Source organism: Glandiceps talaboti, chromosome 14 (assembly GCF_964340395.1).
Source record: "Glandiceps talaboti chromosome 14, keGlaTala1.1, whole genome shotgun sequence".
NCBI classification, from domain to species: Eukaryota; Metazoa; Hemichordata; class Enteropneusta; family Spengelidae; genus Glandiceps; species Glandiceps talaboti.
This window is the reverse complement of record NC_135562.1, coordinates 18167324-18187535: the sequence shown is the minus strand read 5'-3', so window position 1 is coordinate 18187535 and position 20212 is coordinate 18167324. Positions and strand designations below refer to the sequence as shown.

Genomic DNA, 20212 nt, shown 5'->3' with positions numbered 1-20212 from the left:
ACCTACATGAATCTGATCTTGTGTTACCTATTTTACTCTCGGCATCTCGTTCAAGCCAAGCGACTAGTAAAGAAGGCGCTAGGCAGGTACGCTTCGTAAATATCTTCAGTACGATATAGGTTTTTATTGTTTGTAAAAACAGTAAAAAAAAATGCATTTGTTTTCAATTTGATGCATGTGATAATGCAAGTCCTGTCATGTCGTAATCAAAGTATAAACTTAGAAATGTTGCAATTTTTGTTACCATTGTATCTGGAAAATTACTGCATCATGCCAAACACCGGTTCATAGTGGATGACACAGGACAGTACAGTCAACACATCACGCTGCCGCGTCAAAAAAAAAACTCGCACTCTAGTCTAAGAGTCCATGTTTAGCCATAGTTCTCTTCATCCGGTTCAGATTTTTTTTTTTACACAAACAGTCAGAGACGATACTCAATACACTACGGTAGTAGGGTAATTGTTGTCATGGGTCCAGGTTAGACTTTCTCACAGTCCTCGGAGCTTCGGATTGCTAAAATTAAAGCTTAACGAGTTATTTTGTATGTACCGATAATAACACGGAGCGTCGAAGTCACACGTCAACGAATGGTTATATCTATGTGGTCGGTGAGGGCGCACAGTACAAGGATATTGTTTGTTTCTTTCAAGAATGGCATGATAGTATGAATTCATCTTCCAAGTTAAGGAGTTATTGTAATCTTAAGACACTTTTAGAATCTGAGCTTTATTTGGATTGTATTAATATTCATAAATTTAATGTTGCCTTAGTAAGGTTTAAATGTTCATTGCATGATCTGTGTATTGAGACTGGAAGAAGGGATGGGATAAATTTACAGGATAGACAAATTTTGTTCAATCAACGACCATAGTTTTATTGGAAACGAGTATCATTTTCTGTTTATTTGTGATTTGTATACATGTACTCCTCTAAGACAGCAATACCTTCCATGTAATATTTGGACTCATCCGTCGCTAGATAATTTGTATCATTTAATGGTAAGTAAAAATCCTCATCACATAAGACAACTTGCAATGTATATTTATAATTAGGCATTTAGATTGAGAGAAAACTTTTTCCATTTCATAAGTTGTGTATATTCTTGACACGTGTCAAGTTGTATATTTTCGTTCCATGTACGTAATAATCATTTTACTTTTTGTCTTGCTTTATTTGTTCGTATATGTATTTTAGGCCGATAGCCTATAAATGCGAAATAAATATTCACTATTCACAAAATTGGTAACCGAGGAAAAAAAATGTGCATTGTTTCGGCACATGGAAAACATAATTTGATGCAGGACTGATAATAGAAAAAAATTGCTATCAATGATGGGGGAAAATGCTGCGATACCCACTTCCTCTCCCCCCCCCCCAACAAAAAAATAAATCAAACAATAAAATGGTTCTCCCCTAAGAATGTGCATCATTTTCGTCCTCACCTTGCAATTGTACCTTGATTGAAAACTATGCCAAGCCTGTCACGACTGCCTGTCTTGATATACCCGCGAAGCGTCCTTTGCTGAGATGCACTACAGGTAGCGTGACTGTACATGTCGTGAAACGTCTACATCGCCATGTATCTGATTATTAAATTCACAATGTACATGTACTAGGTCAGAGGGTAACAAAGAAACTAAAGTGTGTTTCCAGTGTGATATAGTTTTTCAACTGCCAGTGCTTGAGATGAGGGTCACTAGAGTGGTGACCCTAATACGAATGACAGAAACGGGACAGGCATTTACAGTATGTAGTCAGTGGAATGTCACCCCTTTCTACATTCAGCTAGTCGAATGACACCCTCTACACTTATTAAGCAAGTGGAACGACAGCCGCCACACTCTATAGCACAATTTGGATGACATACAGCAATATAATGTCAATGCTTTGGAAAACGAATGACATGTCCGCTGAAAATCGAGTATAGACCGGTGTAATTAAGAAATAATGAAAAAAGTCAAAGGCGCAGTTGGCTTTGTTTGACCCACATGAACCTAGATTGGTACAAGCCAAATGTCAGCTAAGGTCATGAGAGATGTGAACAAAACAAGAGGCAACCAAAACAATGCTGAAATAGAATTTCAATATTCAGATAAGTAAGTTAAGTATACCGTCTTCTCTCTGATAGCTGAGATGACGGCCTAATTTATACCTTCTTTGTTATATGGGGCAATCATTTGACACTCAACTGCACTTCGGTTTAGACTGAAGAAAGTTCATAGCGATTTTGGCATGAATTGAACGTCACACGACTATTTTCTCTGAATTTGCAAATAGCACACTGATTTAGGGGTTTCAATTATGTCCTATTTATTTTCCTTTTCATATTGACAAGTCATCTTACATTAAATTTATTATAGCTATATACCATTTGAAAATCAATGATACATTTACTTATTACAGATTTCACGTATTGAGTAATATCTTTGGAATGCATCCTTCAAATCTCATATACATTGATGATAAAAGTCTGTTTCCTATTATGAGTAACTAGCATAATGAATGATTTGTGGTAACTAGGCAATATCTTTGGAATGCATCCTTCAAACCTTGATGTGTTCTATAATGAGTAATTAGCATAATGAATGATTTATGGTAACTAGGCAATATCTTTGGAATGCATCCTTCAAATCTCAAACCGACTTTTATCATCGATGTGTCCTATGAGTAATTAGCACAATTAATGATTTTCGGTAACTAGGCAATATCTTTGGAATGCATCCCTCAAATCTCGGTGTGTCTTATAATGAGTTATTCGCATAATGAATGATTTTTGGTAACTAGGCAATATCTTTGGAATGCACCCCTCAAAACTTGGTGTGTCCTAGAATGAGTAATTAGCATAATGAATGATTTGTGGTAGCTAGGCAATATCTTCGGAATGCATCCTACAAACCTCGGTGTGTTCTATAATGAGTAATTAGCATAATGAATGATTTGTGGTAACTAGGCAATATCTTTGGAATGCATCCTTCAAACCTCGGTGTGTTCTATAATGAGTAATTAGCATAATGAATTATTTGTGGTAACTAGGCAATATCTTTGGAATGCACACTTTAAATCTCGTATAATTCAGTGCAAACAATGACGATAACAAAGCGCACGTCTCCTACAAAGGCTGTTGATGTACATTTGAATTTTAATGTATAAAACCCTGTTAAAGTCTATAATAAAGAGGTAACATAATATTTGATATTTGATATTTGATGGTGAATGGTAAATTGGTGCTTTCTCTTCCCTGCGAAAAAGATAATACAGGAGAGACACTTGAATGAAGTCTCATTGATATTAGTACCCGAGATATTGTATCAAACATGGATTTTTATGACAAATGTTTCTTTTAATTGACAAGGACAGGAAAATAAGGGATGAGCATATGTCCCTTTGGTAAATCACCTTTCTACCAAGTTTATCTGAGGCTTTTCATGTTACATTGTTGTTCACTGTACAGATAAACACACGTGACATGACACAGATGTTTGCAATGCCAAGTCTAATTACTCCCCTCCCCTTAACTTTGCTGGGCTAAATAATCAGAGGTAATCAGCAGCAACAGTACCTCCTTTCATTATAAAATACACTTTTCTCATCAGATAATACAAACATTTTATTTGCTCACCATTTGAATGTACATACCATAATCACAGATAGTATCTTCTCAGGGTGATGCTACTTATTAAAAAATGTCTGAGATTCCTGTACAAAATCTGGTAAGTAAATAAATCTATTTATTTATTTATTCATTGATTGACTATAAGGTGCAATCAGAATATAAAAAATGCCACCCCAAAAGTAGTTAGGTTTCAGGTTTTCTGTGGTTATAAATTATAATTATACAGGGTGGCTAAATGTTACATCATTGTTCAAACACTTCAAATGAGGCCCTTTGTCATTATTTTCCATTTTATTTTTTATACATTTATACATTTTTCAGTGCAATATTTGCTGCATATTTAAAATGCACTCACAGCATTCTACTTCCTGCAGCATACTTAACCATCACTTGCATTGACTGAAGTCACACCTGGTATTATGATGTGAACTAAGCTTATAAATGATCCGATGATGTAATTTATTATATGTATAGAAACATATTGAGGAAATCACTACTATGCAAATGAACTGTTTGAACAATGCCAGAAGACAATATGTAATTTCATAAAAGGCAGCATCAACATTTGACATTATGCTAAAACAGTTTATTTGAGGTTTTACATAAGTATTTTCACTTGAATAAAAAGTTTGTAAACTCACTTTGTGCCACTTTAAGGCATCTATCTCTTGAACATTTTGGTGAAATACTATAATAAATGTCATCATTTCATTGCATTAAAGGATGGCGTTTCAAGTTCTGTATACATGACGGTCACAAAACAGAATTGTAGTTCCATTACGACACGTCGATGGTCATGTATACAGAAGAGGAAATGCCATCCTTTCATGAAGTGTTTATACCATATTACAGTAAATTGTTTTGACCTGTATGTTGTTATATTGAAATTGACAAATTCTTCCACTTTGAATCATGAATTACCAGTATTTTCCGACCATATTCTCTACACTTTCAACTACATGATGGTACAAAAAAAGCAAAGGATATTGACCAAGTATATTTTGTTTAATTCTCCCGTATGAAAATACAAATATAATGTATAGAAAGTTTTACAAAAAAGTGACTGGCTGAATTCATTCTCATAAGCCAGAACAAATAATATTATGTATTTCTGCTGAAGCACTTCTTGGTGGGCATATGGCACATTTTGGATGGTGCAATGAAGAGGCCTGTAGTTTATGATGTTGGAATTCAGCTACATCGAACCTCCTGGTGCTTCATGTTAAATTCAGAGAATCACAATACCTCACATTTATGTGATGTCTACCTGGATTCATCAGAAAGACAATTGTGAGCTTTAGTTATGCTACATTGTGTATGCCTGCAGGTGTGTAATTGTACAGGTGTACACATATATATGTAATGATGCATAGACAGCTGTGTTTCACTACGTGTTCAGAACAAACTTGGAAGACAGTTATGTTCAGAAGGTGACAGGCATACCATTCTTTTCTGAAATCATTTACATATTTCTTGCACAGTACCCCAAAAAATCCAACAATTGAGTAATAAAAAACATTTACATTGTATGTTTCCATAAAAGTGTCCAAAGAATTATAAGGTAACTATACTTTCATATTACAATAATTACCTGCTTTAATATCCTTGCTCACATGACCAATATTTCCTTACAATATTTTGTATGATTTAATACCCTAGCCATAGATATCTCACATATTCAGAGATAATACTAAGATTTTGGTGAAAAGGAAATTCTGTCAGTCCTATTGTTGGAAAAAGATCATATATTCCCTGAGTTATTGAAGGTACACGTATTATCATTCTTCATTTCTCATATTTGATCCATTCTATCCAACTCCTTGGCTCTCAGAATTCTTCTTAAAATCTTACCACTGGCAGATTTTGGGATTAGCTCCATAAATTCTACACCACCACGGAGTTTCTTATGAGGTGCAACTTTAGCTGAAAGAGTAAATTGAATAGAAGTGTGAGGAGTAAGAACTCTAACATTTCAGATCTTTCTCATAAGGAGTGGTTACTGCTAAAAGGACCTGAGCATGGAAACACTATTTTGAGAACAGACCTACAACCATATTTTTTGATCTACACATGTGTTAGGCCCTAATGACCCTAAATGCATAAGGGATCTTGTCATTCACATAATAGACAAGATCATGCCAGATGCTGAAAGATTCGTCAAGATGCCGGCAGATAGCCCTACACACTGGCCACTGTCCTAGAAAATTCATGATATGCAGGAATATTCATGAGTTGTCAATGTCATGTCACTGACAAAAGAAATGTTTAAAGTCGAATTTAATGGTCATGGTTTTTGACCCCATTACCTGTCTTTTTGGTGAAATCCGAGAAGAAATAGTAAAGTATTAGAAATATCAGCTTTTCAGAAATGTGTCATTTTTTTGAAAAATGACAAAATCCCAACAACAACAAAATTTCCACTGGGCTACTTTGATTCCGAACAATTTCATTTATGTTTTTGTCAAGACATCTAATGCAAAATATATTGAAATACCATCACATACATGTACTTGCCAGGCCAAAGCATGGTAAAAATAACAATGCCCTACTGTCCACTGACCTTCAACAAACTTGATAACATCTTCTGGAGTCAGTTTGTCAGATTTAGGGACAACAAATGCCTTGGGAAGTTCTCCTGCCTCTTCATCAGGAAGACCAATCACAGCCACGTCTTGAATATCTGGGTTGGTTAGTAATAACTCCTCTAATTCTGCCGGGGCAACCTGTCAAGTAACGATCCAATTATGATTTTTGAAATTGAGAGCTACGCAAATATCAAAAATTGCATTTAGAATGACAAATAGTTCATATTTCCAGGACCACTATAGAACAAATTTCTATTATACCATGTCATGTGATTGGCTTAGATCATATCATGTGGTATGGACTATTGACCCATAGTGACCTCAATTTACATATAAGGGGCCTTATTCACATTCTATTTTTCCAATGGGCAACATTCACATACCAAGGAAGTCTTATCGGGGATTTTTTCCACTAGGCCCTTTTAACTTTGAGCCAACTTTAATGTACATAGTTATATTTCAGAATAAGGTTGACCTTTTCTGAGATTAGAAATCACACACGGATAAAATTAGAGTTGGTAAAAAAATAAAAAAATCAAGGGAGGCCCTTTTGGCACCAACCCCTTCCCATAGAGAATATATTGCAAATACCACTTTTGGTCGAGTAAATGTATCAAGATCATCTTAACAAATGTACTGATTTTGACAATCAAAATCAAAACATGAGATGTATGACATTAATTTCATATCATTGATGTACATGAAATGGAACTAACCTGATAACCCTTGTATTTGATAAGTTCTTTACATCGGTCAATTACAAAGAAATGCTCTGTTTCATCATAATGACCAATATCACCTAAAATGTACAAATAAAAATAATTACAGCAGGCTACATCTCTACACTGAGAAATTGCCAAATATACACATTTATGTGATTCTGTATGTTAACAAAATAAACTGAAAAGTTTCAGACAAGGACATCATGATGTACCTTACAGATTTATAGACCAGGTGTAAATTAAATCACAATCCTTTTTCTACCAGGGTTATATGTGGTGTACATTTCAGGAAAAACAAGATTTTGATTAGATCATTTCTATAAGAATAAAGAGTTCAACAGTTGCAATTAGTTGCTGTGAACTTGTGACTTAAATGTCTCAATGACCATGGCTTGACTATGAGGTGTTGAGTAAGCCGGGTTCAGCTAAATTCTATATAGGCAAACACACTAGCAATAACATGGTGTATGATTTATGTAGGAAAGGTCTATTTAAATTTTTAAATAGCTCAACCTTCAGGGAGCTAAAAATCAGTAAAATCTAGATGTATGTATCATCGATCTGTGTATCAAATATCTATCATATAATCTAGCTACTATCCCTGTTTATACCTGTGTGTAGCCATCCATCATCTTTCACCATCTCACTTGTTGCTTTCTCATTTTTCAGATACCCTTTCATAATTTGAGGTCCTCGGAAGCACAGCTCACCATCTTCATTAACACCAAGGGTATCTCCAGTCTCAAGATCAACAACCTAGTCCAGAAAATATGATAATCGATATAAATGAACATGAAACAAAGCTAGTATAGATAAATGTACACTTCATCTAGGCACAGTTCGAAACTCCCCTTTAAATTTCATACACCGTTCAGGTGTTTAAAAAAAAAAAATATGTTTTAGAGCTACTTTGCACATCAATCTTTTGGTTCATTCATATCTTGAAAAATGATTCATCTCGACAGACCTACAAACACCTCAAAAATACTTAGAGAAATTACCTTAATTGGCTGAAAGTTTCAAGTTTTTGTCCAAAATTACCTTTTTTTACTCAAATTACTCATCTACTGTATGCTCATTTTGATTTGAACATTTACAAATTGATACCAGAGTAAAGTAATTGCCAAACCAAATAACAAATCCCATTAGTTTATAGTTGAGAGAGAGAGAGAGAGAGAGAGAGAGAGAGAGAGAGAGAGAGAGAGAGAGAGAGAGCTATTTCTTGATTCTTATACTATCACTTCTGAACTTCAGTTCAGCTGTAGTTACAATATTGCCAAGGACGTCCAATGTTCTATCCAACATTTCATAATGTATGAGTAGAAGAATTCTGTGTAATGCAAGTTTACCAAAATCCAAACATAACATCTTTGTTTTAATGTTAATTTTACATGCCCACTTAAACATGCATCATTCCATATTATCTTTACATTTTGACATTATTACTACTACTATGGAAAGCAAGCTATCGGCTAACTATGATAAACACAAACAAGCCTTCAATCGATGACATAGCCCCTCCCCTGCAACTGGTGGCTTTTATGGTGAAGTCATTGTCCAAATTCGAATGGTGTCTCTAGATAGAGAGAGACAGACAGAGAGAGAGAGAGAGAGTGTGTGTCTTATTCACTGACCGATTTGCTATTTGACCTGGGATATGAAGGTCAAAGTCAAAGGTCAATGTATAAAATGAAAGCTGAACTTTTGTGCCAAGTTTAGGACAAGGCTACCAACTCTGAACTATTCTTAGTAAATTTCAATACCTTTGCTTCTGTATTTGGTAGTAATAATCCTGTAGATGCTGTATGGAATTCATCATGAAGTGAGCACAGGGTGAGAACTGGACTGGTTTCTGTTAAGCCATAACCTGTATGAGGGTATCATACATTATATATTATGCACAAGCCAAGACATTGTCTTTGAACAGAAAATATGGGTTATATACCCTGGTTGATCTATGACATAGTACCCCATGGCTATGTCATGTTAGTCCTGTGATGCTTGAAATCTGGGTCAAAATGTTCCAAATTTGCATTATTTTTCCGAAGTTTTTTTTTTTATAAATAAGTCTTCGTAGAAAACACATCTCCTTCAATGACTTCCGTAATGCTGTAAATTAACTGCTCATTTTCAAGTGTCTCTAAATAATGTGGTATATAAAGAGCGCCATCAACGTTTGGATTATGACAGCTTCAGTGGACTATTCCATTACTGCACAGGATGTCATCCTCCTAAATTATCTGTCACAACACTGTATACAATTGGATATACATCTAATATAATAAAGAATGCTAATACTAAAGCTGACATCAGAAACACAAAATAGCATGACAATACAATATGTTAAAATATGCTTTCAGGATATTGGACAAAAACTTTTAAAACTCATTACAAGAAATGGCTTGATTTAGATAATTGACCTGAAGGTCAAGGTCTACAAAGATAGCTTGCATCTGATAATACGGGGTAGACACTTGAATCAAGTTTCTAGGTATTACAGTTTTTTGAGTTATGCACTAAATATTGATTTTTAGCTACAAATATGGCCACCATTTGGTCAAATTTGCATACATCAAGAAACATAGTGTCGTGCATATGTCATATGATATGTCACCTTTGTGTACCAAGGTTGAAAGAAATTGGATATTGCATGTCTGAGAAATGATGTATTGCAGATGCACAGACGCACAGAGCCCATCGTAATTACCCCCACCTTCGGGGGTTAATACATTATGCTTGAGTAGGTGTAATTATAATTTTGCACAATATTTTTCTTCATCTGCCAGAAAATACGTGTGACCTACAGCTTTCTCTCTACACAGCAACTCATACATGCGGGTAGTGACAAGAATCCTCAGGTCACTTGTATTTTCCGTGGCTGAACAATGAAAAATATCTGTGTACAAAATCTAATTAAATACATTATTTTGCTATAACAGAAAATTGCTGGGAGCAATTCCCAGCACAATTTTTTTTTATAAAAGCTAAAAAAAAATAAAAAAAATTGCACATCCATGTGATCTTAGCCCTGACAGTCAAAGAATGAACAATCTGGATAAAATACTGTACTGAATGGGGGTCATTCCTTACTTATTGCATGCCTCATGCCTTATATATATGTATTGCATGCCTCATTATACATGTTTATTGCATGCCTCATTATGCATGTTTATTACATGCCTCATTCTATGTTTATTACATGCCTTGAGTCATTATGTCATTTTTTTTATTAACATTGCCCCTAACCCAGCTGTGGCCATGGTGAAACATACAACAGTAAAAAGCGCCACCAATGGTGAGTATTTTCTAATCTATATACTCATAATCCCGACATGATTCTCATGTATGTGTGTATGTACCTTGCCTTACAACCAGTTCTCCTTTCTTGGAAGATAGTCTTTTTTTGGCAGTGTCCACTGTTCCTGCACCCAATGGAGCTGCTCCAGACAAGACATCTCTCAATGAGGACAAATCATAGTTATCAATCATTGGATGTTTGGCTAGGAATACCACAAGTGGTGGAACCAAAAATCCACTGGTAACCTGGAAAAAAAGACGAAGGGTTATAGTTTTGTTACACATTCCATGTTTTTTTTATAGTAAAATAAATAATGTCTTGAATGAGGTGCGATGGAAGCCCATTGTCATATATTAGATGTCAGCATAAATGTGGATAAATGAGATTCTTTTACAAAATTGTTTCACTCTGCAAGCAGACATTTTCATTTATAAATAGTCGGGTTAGTTTGTGGAGTAGACTTGTATAATGGTCTCTTTCATGTTTAAAGTTTTACCAAAGAGTGATAAAGCAGCAAAAACACCATTCACCCACTTTGCATTTGTAGAAGTCCTGGCATGCTAAATAAGGTATATAACAAAACCCTTACGGACAAGATATGGGTTTTGCTGACCTCTGCAGTATGGCTTGTGTTCCCTCCCAAGGTCAGGCATAACCTCAATCAACAAAACTCATATCTGGTCCATAAAGATTATTATTATTAAGTTTCTGTAAAATGTTTTGAACAGCAATATATTCAAAATTTCAATAGCTTCACTGTAATCATAATCTTTATTTCTTATTTAGCAGATTACATTAAAAATAATCACAATACACTGTACAACTGACCGGGAAATCAAATAAAAACAAAAGATAACAAAAATATAATACTAATAAACTGTTATCTCATTACCTTGTGATCTTGTATAGTTGTAAGAAATAATTCTGGTTCAAACTTTGGTAAAGTGACAACTTTACCACCTTGCTGAATTCCACAACTCATTACCACCACCATTCCATAAATATGGAAGAATGGTAAAACAGCTAAAACAACATCCACACCACTTTGCATATGTAGAAGTCCTGGTAGTCTATCAAAGCAATCAAATGTTATTACATTTTTATATCAGAGATTTACTTGGCCTGGTCCACACACATACTAGTGGTACTTTAATTGCAGTACACAATTATGATATGCAAATGAGATTGCAATCATTTGTTCTACAAGAAAGCATGTTATCACATAGTTTCATTTTTACAGAAATTTGATGTTTCAGATAAATATGACATGATGTAATAGTAACAGAATCTCATGCCATGCGAGTACCAGGGCAGGTACTTCAGGTATTTGCATTCATTCTTGCAGTGTTATCTGCTGCACTTTCACTGACTAAGCTCATGAAAGTACTGCCACAGAGAACACTGCAAGCAATCATGCAAATACCTTGTATACATCACACTTGCACTCGTGCATCATGGAGTTCTGCCATATTATTCCCAATATTTTCCAGTGTTCAGCCAAGGAAAAGACCATTTACCTAGGGGGTCTTGTAACTACTAGTGAAGACGAGTAGTAACAAACTGTTTGAATGATAGACATATTTTTAGCATTGCAGAACCAATGATGTAGATGCGTATTTTTGTAATGTAGAATAACCAGGATGACAATCACATATTTTTTGTCCAGACACTTACAACTTGGTTTGTGTGAGATATACATGTACATGTATAGTCGTAAGTATACACATCGATTTTTACATCGACAACATTGTGCATAATATAGTAATGATCTTTTATAAATTAAAAATCCCAAATAAATACTCAGTTTTCATCCATATGGCCACTTCAAATTTGTAATACCAAATAAGTTCTTTAAAGTTAGCATATACTCACTTCATTTGCTCAATATTTGATATTATATTATGGTGGGTAAGCATAACACCTTTAGGAAGTCCAGTAGTGCCGCTAGAATATGGTAACACAACAACATCTTCCATAGGATTGATTTTAACATCAGTAGGAAATGAAGAACCATCATCTTTCATTAATGTACTGAATGGTATACATCCACCAACACTTTCATCACCAACCACATATATACCCTATGTTCATCAAGATACAGCAAAATCAATGTAAAGAATATTGTATGTATATATATAATACCATAAACCATACTGTTCTAACAAAAATATTTCGAAGCGACTGACCTCCTCTTCATCGGTGGGTCTCCAGTTCTGTCAAAGAAATCAATTTGTGTTACACTTTAAATACTGAAGACAGCAGCTATTGTCATGCAAAATAGCTATTGTCATGCAAAACATAACAGAACTTGATTTCTTTGATAGAACTGGAGACCGGCAAATGAAGAGGTGCTGAGACTCCTCAAAATATTTGGGTTAGAACTGTATGATTCATGGTATTACTTATAAACAGAACCTCAGTGTAAAGTTGTATAATGTGTGTGTGTCTGTGTGTGTGTGTGTGTCTGTGTGTGTGTGTGTGTGTGTATGTATGTGTATGTGTGTGTGTCTGTGTGTGTATGTGTATGTGTGTATGTGTGTGTGTGTGTGTGTGTATGTATGTGTATGTATGTATGTCTGTCTGTGTGTCTGTGTGTCTGTGTGTGTGTGTGTGTACATTTCTCATCCATATTTCCATACTGGCAAATCAATAAAATATACATACTTTCATACGTGGTATTCGTTTGGCTGCTTCTTTGGCTTTATCAATAGAGTCAGGAACTGTTACTAGCCATTTAGCATCAGCATGTTCCAATTGATATGCCAACTCATCTGTTAAGCATATCACAATTTTTAGAATTACTTCCTATATGTATCAATATACATTTTAGATAAGACAAGTCTTCATCAAAGACATATACCCCCCCCCCCAACATTTAAACTTACCAATTCATAATTTGAATCTTTATAACAAAATATGAGCCCATTTGGTCTTTACCATGAAGGTCCCTATAGTGATGTGCATTATTAGAATATAGTGTATGTGATAGTTGTGTAAGGTTTGGTTTTAAAAATCCAAGCATTAAAAAGCAATATATATATATATATGTTGGGTCTTTTGACCTTGAAATAAGTGGTTATGGTCAAAGGGTACAGTTATCTGAAAAGTGATCATGGATTTTGTGAAGGCATCTAATATACAAAACTTACGGAGTAAATGGAAAACGTGAATTTTTTGATAAAAATGGCCATCATTTTTAAAGAAAATCCAGGATACCTACTGGGCAGTTGAAGCTTATATTTCCCAAGAACAATATATGAGAAAATGTACTAGCTTGCCTAAATCATGATTTTTTCCAAGATGTTCTCCTCTCATTTTATTTTGGTAATGTAAACTTTAAGGGTGAAAAACAGACAAAGAACAAGGATACATTGTCCACTATATAAACATTAACACAGCATGTAATAGAATTTCTATAGTCCATATATGGGCATTTGTGCCTTCAGTTCAGATTGTTGTCCAACCTCCTCACGCCAGATAAATTAAAATCTGATCCTCACGTACAAAAGCCAATATTGAGGGAGTAAAAGTACACGTTTTTCTTTGTTAAAACATTGGAAAATACAACTGACGGAGAGGGCCTTGTCACTTTGATTCAATAGATGAGCAGAACATAGAATGATTATGAAGGATATAAAACCCATATTTTTGGTCAAACAAATTCAACCCCTGGCTTGTGCATGTTACAAGTAAGGAAGTAATCTCTGATGCACTTACCAACAGTATAGCTGGGATTGACAGTGGTAACAACTCCACCAATGGAAGCCACAGCGTGAAAGGACAAAAAATACTCAGGTGAATTAGGTTTGTACAGAGCACAGACATCTCCATGTTTAAAACCAGATTTGACCAAACCACTGCCACATCTACGGACAAAATCTTTTAACTGCCTGTAGGTGTAGCTCTGATTTGAAAGCCCCTCAACCTAGTACAGAAAAGTACACAATACATAAAGTTTGTCTGTGTTATATAACAGTGTTCTCCCTAGGACTGAAAATTTGCATAAGAATGTTTTGTTATGCAAATGACTCTGTTTTCTTACATTTGCATGCTGTTTGATATGACAAATATCAATGGGGAGAACACTGTGCAGTTGTCGATATTCATTGTTGAAGTTTTCTCCTTACTATCTTATAAACAGCGAAATCAGCAGGTATAAATGATAATTGATCAATATCTGTCCTTCTAAATCATCAACTTTGTGGTTGTATCACACATAACGACAACACCACCACTGTCTACAAGTTTATATGATATATTAGTTATGGTACAACTAGTCTTGCTGCTAGACCCCTATCGTCCTTTTCTGCTCACTGTCAATGCGACCAAAGGTCGATAGTGAGGAGTGACAGCCCCTACGGGATTCACCCTCAATTGTGTACCACCTTCAGAAACAGAGTGTTGAGAAGAAAGCCCAAGGTCTAGCAGCTAGACTATAGTACAGCATGTTTGTTCAAAACATGTAAATTAGTCTACAATTCTTTCAATTTTAAAAATTCTGCTAGCTATCCATTTGTTATACATATTAATATTAATTCTTATGTTTCAGATAGATCCGTAAAATACAGATCTTAGTTATATTTAATTCTTTAACAAATTTCATCAAAATAGTGACATATCATTAAATGTTGGTCATATTCAACACCCCCCCCCCACCCCTACCCCACCTCCTGTGACTATCAATTAAATCATGGCTATTTATACATCAATGTTTGATGATGGTCCCATGACTACATGTAGACTCAACTTACCAAAGTAACTTGATCTCCATATTTATCAAAGTTTAACAACCCCCCACCCCCACACATCCCATCCTGTGACTGTCAAATTACCAAAGCAACTTCTACTCCATGATCATCAAAATTTGACCCCCCCCCCCCTCCGCCGCTCATCCATCAACTTACCAAGGCTACTTGTTCCCCTTGATGTTCCTCAAAGTTTGACACCCCTCCAACCTCCTGTAACCACAAACTTACCAAAGCAACTTGTTCCCCATATTCATCAAAGTTTGACATCACATAATCAGGTAGAGATACATCAGTAGGTATTTGTACCTCAGGAAATTTACTTTTAACTATGCCTGAAAAGAAAAGAAGAAAGATCATACTATATAATCTACTCAAAATGTATACTATGCTTTTTAACAAATGTAGTACCACAAATATGGAGTCATGATGGTCAAATGGTTAGAGTGGCCAGTTTGGAATCTTTAAATAGCAGTCCTTGGGCAAGATTTGAACCATGGTTGTGCCTCAGTCAACCCAGCTGTATAATTAGGGACCTGGTAGCATAGATGTTGTAATGTGAATGATTTAATCCTATGCACTTACAGAGGTTGCAATGGATTGTATGCGTCCCTGGGAGTTTAGGAAGTGTAAAGGGCCAGTAACAGAAAGGGGAAAGTGGTAAACATTATATATTTTCCTCTACCATCTACATGAATTTTTTAGGGGAGCCCTGGTACAATTACTGAGGAACCCTGGTAGATTTTAACTAATTTCCTTAGCAAACTACTGTTGCCAGAACTTGAAACTCAGGAATTTGGGCATACATCAATGATTCAATGATATAATTTGGTGTACATACTACAACATGGAATATATGGAATAAATATCACAGAACAAATGAATATATCACAGAAACCAAAACTACATACATATTATTTATTAAAAAGTCTACTCGAACCAGAGAAATATTCATTTTTAAGTTGCAACAGTAAATTTATCGGCTCTTTCGCCAGATATGGTTGTTCAGCTTTGCAATGTACAACTCTGTACATTATTGTACACACAAAAACAAACTTTCTACACTTCTTTTAGCTTTTTGCAAAGTATTGAATTACAAAACATAGACTTGGTTTGTGTTTTATGACGTTGATTTTTCAAGTATGAAGCCATGATAACATTGTTTTATAAACTAAAAATCAAAAATAAATACCAAATCCTCATCCATATGGCCACTTGAACTATTTGATTTGTTCCGAATGGTAAATATGGAAAAATTATTTAAAGCCAACTTACCATATCTATGTGCTGAAAAACTAAAATTTTTGATGTATACTTGTGCAAAGTAGGCAGGGGCTGGTGAAAAAGTTGGTGTCTTGCATGTCCCTGTAAGTGTTCTACCAACCCTTGGCCAATGTTTTAATAATCTCACATGTGCCATAATGACCCTGAAATAAAGAAAAATTGTGAATGTCAAACATGACGAACAAACCACCCAAAACGAAAGAATTTCGCCTCATAAGTTTAGAAATCTGATATCGGCCTTTTAACATCCGGGTCAATTGAAACTCGTCGAAGTGCGACGACCTTTATACAAGCATCTGGCCAAGCTAGCTACGAGCTACAGTTCAACTTCCAGTCGCACAATAAAATCATAGACCCTGAGGTCTATGAATAAATTTATCACCGTGTTTGATGTTGTTTTACTATTACCCCTGATGTTTCACAGAATGTTATAGATTATTGATAATATTGACATATATAGAACGTAAGTTTTTAAATAAAAGATAGTAATATTAGTATTGCATGTGTCTCATGGCCTGGCTAGGGTAAAATGAAAACACAACAACTGCTGCCTTTACGCATAGACCCTACACCAGGGTTTACGGTCTGTGCTTTACGTTACTGCCGTTTGTTCCTATTTCAAATCACTGTGCAGTTGTGCACGCAAATAGAGTTGCATCTACTGAGAAAGGTACAGGCCGCTGTGAACGTCTCTGTGTGTAAAGTTTACTTGTCAATGCAACGCACCTAGTATTCATACCTGATTGAAAGACGTTCCACCGGATCCAAGCGGCGGTCAACCTTGTTCAAGTTAAGTTGTTGGCTAACCGGTTAACCTATGGCCTGTGCATGTACGTACGTCACGTAAACAGAATGGAAGGTACCCGGATGTCCCCGTTATGCAATAAGGTCGCGTACCAGGTACATCAAGAACAATATCAAACAATGTTATTTGTGTATGTTTTTGACTATAGATAATGTATTTCTTACATTATTTCATGTCAAATAAACTATATTATATATTACACCTCGGCGTTCTTCCGAAGGCTGTGATTGGTCAGACTCGTATCACGTGACCGATTTTAACTGGGCTATTGCCCACAAGGTGATATTGCCCGCTCGTGTAGAGACTAATGCCCGGGACTATTGCCCGCTGAAGTTGTTTGAACCACTGCGCACCGCTTCTGCGCATAACAAATAGTCGTTCACTACTTTCGCTCAGACATGGCGACTGCCACAGTAAGACACGCAAACCTTTCCGGTACAGACATGACATTTTATTAGAATTGGACAGTAAGAACACAAACATTGCTACCAATCATTCCGTCTCTGTTTTTGGCACAGAAGAAACAAATGACTGAAACGTTAGGGTCTGGTACTATGGCAACAGCTACTACGAGTAGCAATACGCTAACTTGTATCAATCCATCCGGTAGTGTAAATACGTCGACAAGCACAGGTGAGCTGCAACAGCGATCGCCGGGCATCGGAAAAGAAAACCACAGCAATGCTAACTCCCTTCAGTCTCCACTACTATCTCTGTCTCAGGACATGGCTGTTGTCGATGAGTTAGTGTCGGCAAACGATCCACAAAGCAACCGTCAAGTCAACATTGAGATACCAAGATCAGCTTCAGCGTCATTATTTCAGAGTTCAACAATCTATGGTGGGACGGTGTAATAAAATTAATAACACATGCGCTCTGGCAATATCACCATTTAGTGCCTGCCCTCGGGCTGACACTCTTTACCAAAATTTTGAAGATGCCCGAGCCGAAGGCGAGGGCATCATCAAAATTTTGGTAAAGAGTGTCAACCCTTGGGCAGGCACTAAATGGTGATATTGCCCTCGCTGGCATGTGTTATTACTTAACTATACTATACTATGCTATATTATTACACCTCGGCGTTCTTCCGAAGGCTGTGATTGGTCAGACTCGTATCACGTGACCGATTTTAACTGGGCTATTGCCCACAAGGTGATATTGCCCGCTCGTGCAGAGACTAATGCCCGGGACTATTGCCCGCTGAAGTTGTTTGAATCACTGCGCACCGCTTCTGCGCATAACAAATAGTCGTTCACTACTTTCGCTCAGACATGGCGACCGCCGCAGTAAGACACGCAAACCTTTCCGGTACAGACATGACATTTTATTAGAATTGGACAGTAAGAACACAAAAATTGCTACCAATCATTCCGTCTCTGTTTTTGGCACAGAAGAAACAAATGACTGAAACGTTTAGGGTCTGGTACTATGACAACAGCTACTACGAGTAGCAATACGCTAACTTGTATCAATCCATCCGGTAGTGTAAATACGTCGACAAGTACAGGTGAGCTGCAACAGCGATCGCCGGGCATGGCATCGGAAAAGAAAACCACAGCAATGCTAACTCCCTTCAGTCTCCACTACTATCTCTGTCTCAGGACATGGCTGTTGTCGATGAGTTAGTGTCGGCAAACGATCCACAAAGCAACCGTCAAGTCAACATTGAGATACCAAGATCAGCTTCAGCGTCATTATTTCAGAGTTCAACAACCTATGGTGGGACGGTGTAATAAAATTAATAACACATGCGCTCTGGCAATATCACCAGTTAGTGCCTGCCCTCGGGCTGACACTCTTTACCAAAATTTTGATGATGCCCTCGCCTTCGGCTCGGGCATCATCAAAATTTTGGTAAAGAGTGTCAACCCTTGGGCAGGCACTAACTGGTGATATTGCCCTCGCTGGCATGTGTTATTACTTAACTATACTATGCTACGCTACGCTACACCATACTACGCTACGCTACACTATACTGTACTGTACTGTACTGTACTATGCTATACTATACTATACTATACTATACTATACTATACTATACTATACTATACTATATACTATTAAGCGTACTACCAACCATGGATGTATTAGGGGAGAGAAGTGAGGATATTCTCCCCACAGGCACTTGTTTCCAGAGATACATGTCAAAATGTTTATATCAGAATACAATAAAATATCGCTAATATTTACGTGTTTAGCCAACTGTATATAAAAGAGGCCGGGGTAAAATTACACGTACGTGTTTCTGTGAAGTCCACTCTTTATCTCGCGGTGATTGGGCATGCACGATGACAGAAACAAGTGTTATTTTACCTCTTTCACATACAATTGGCTATTAAAACACGTCAATATTAGCGATATTTTATTGTATTTCTCATAGAAACACTCTGATACATATCTCGGGAAACAAGTGCCTGGTGATTCTCCCCTAATACATCCATTTACCAACGTTTACGTGCCAATCGTTATTGTCTTTGGCCATGAGAATGATCCACTATCTACACGAAGTAGTGATTGGCTAATCAAATGTGAATATGCATGAGAGGTGATTTGTAAGGGTTTTACCCAGGTGTAATAATTGTGCCATCTCACATCGGAACGTGACACTCCGCTGTAAAGCACACATCGGTACCTGTCTTGTTTTCAATGGCAACTTCGACTACATAAAAATGTCGTATATGCGATAATTAATACATGTTATCGACACTACAAATCCCCACATACAAGTTTCTGTTATTGTATATAGTCAGTTTTAGCAAACAATGTATTTGAGACAAACAAAAGTGACCTATGTCAGGGTGAACATATCCTAAGGGAACAACAGAACCCTGGCTCGACTGGCACCAGTGCCTCGGCAGATTTTTTGTGAAGGAAATTGTCTTTGTTTCTTCTCTTACTAGTAGTCTCCCAAAGGACTACATGTGTTCACTTCGTCTCCATCCCTTGTATCTAATCCTTTCGTATGACAAGGAGTACAGACTTATGTTTTATTTCCTCTATATTAAAAATTTGCAAACCTCTGGAGATGTGCTGTATATCATGGCGATACGGTGAAGACGATCCTATACGGTAGATTAAAGTATACTAAAATTGTGTGCTGACATGTATCCTATACAACCAATGCTTGATGTCTTTTAGCTCTAATGATTCATTGGAA

General features: G+C 36.3%; 1 protein-coding gene across 1 annotated transcript; it reads right to left on the bottom strand.

Annotated features, from left to right (window-relative positions):
* Positions 1 to 3715: 3715 nt before the first annotated feature.
* LOC144445371 (uncharacterized) lies at positions 3716 to 16299 on the bottom strand (the record flags this gene model as incomplete). The annotated part of the gene is made up of 12 exons (XM_078134910.1): positions 3716 to 5539; positions 6177 to 6339; positions 6918 to 7000; positions 7535 to 7679; positions 8687 to 8790; positions 10283 to 10466; positions 11114 to 11291; positions 12094 to 12302; positions 12886 to 12992; positions 13939 to 14146; positions 15198 to 15301; positions 16242 to 16299. Coding segments are annotated over 12 exons (1674 nt in total), but the record flags the coding sequence as incomplete, so codon positions are not given.
* Between the last annotated feature and the right edge of the window lie 3913 nt (positions 16300 to 20212).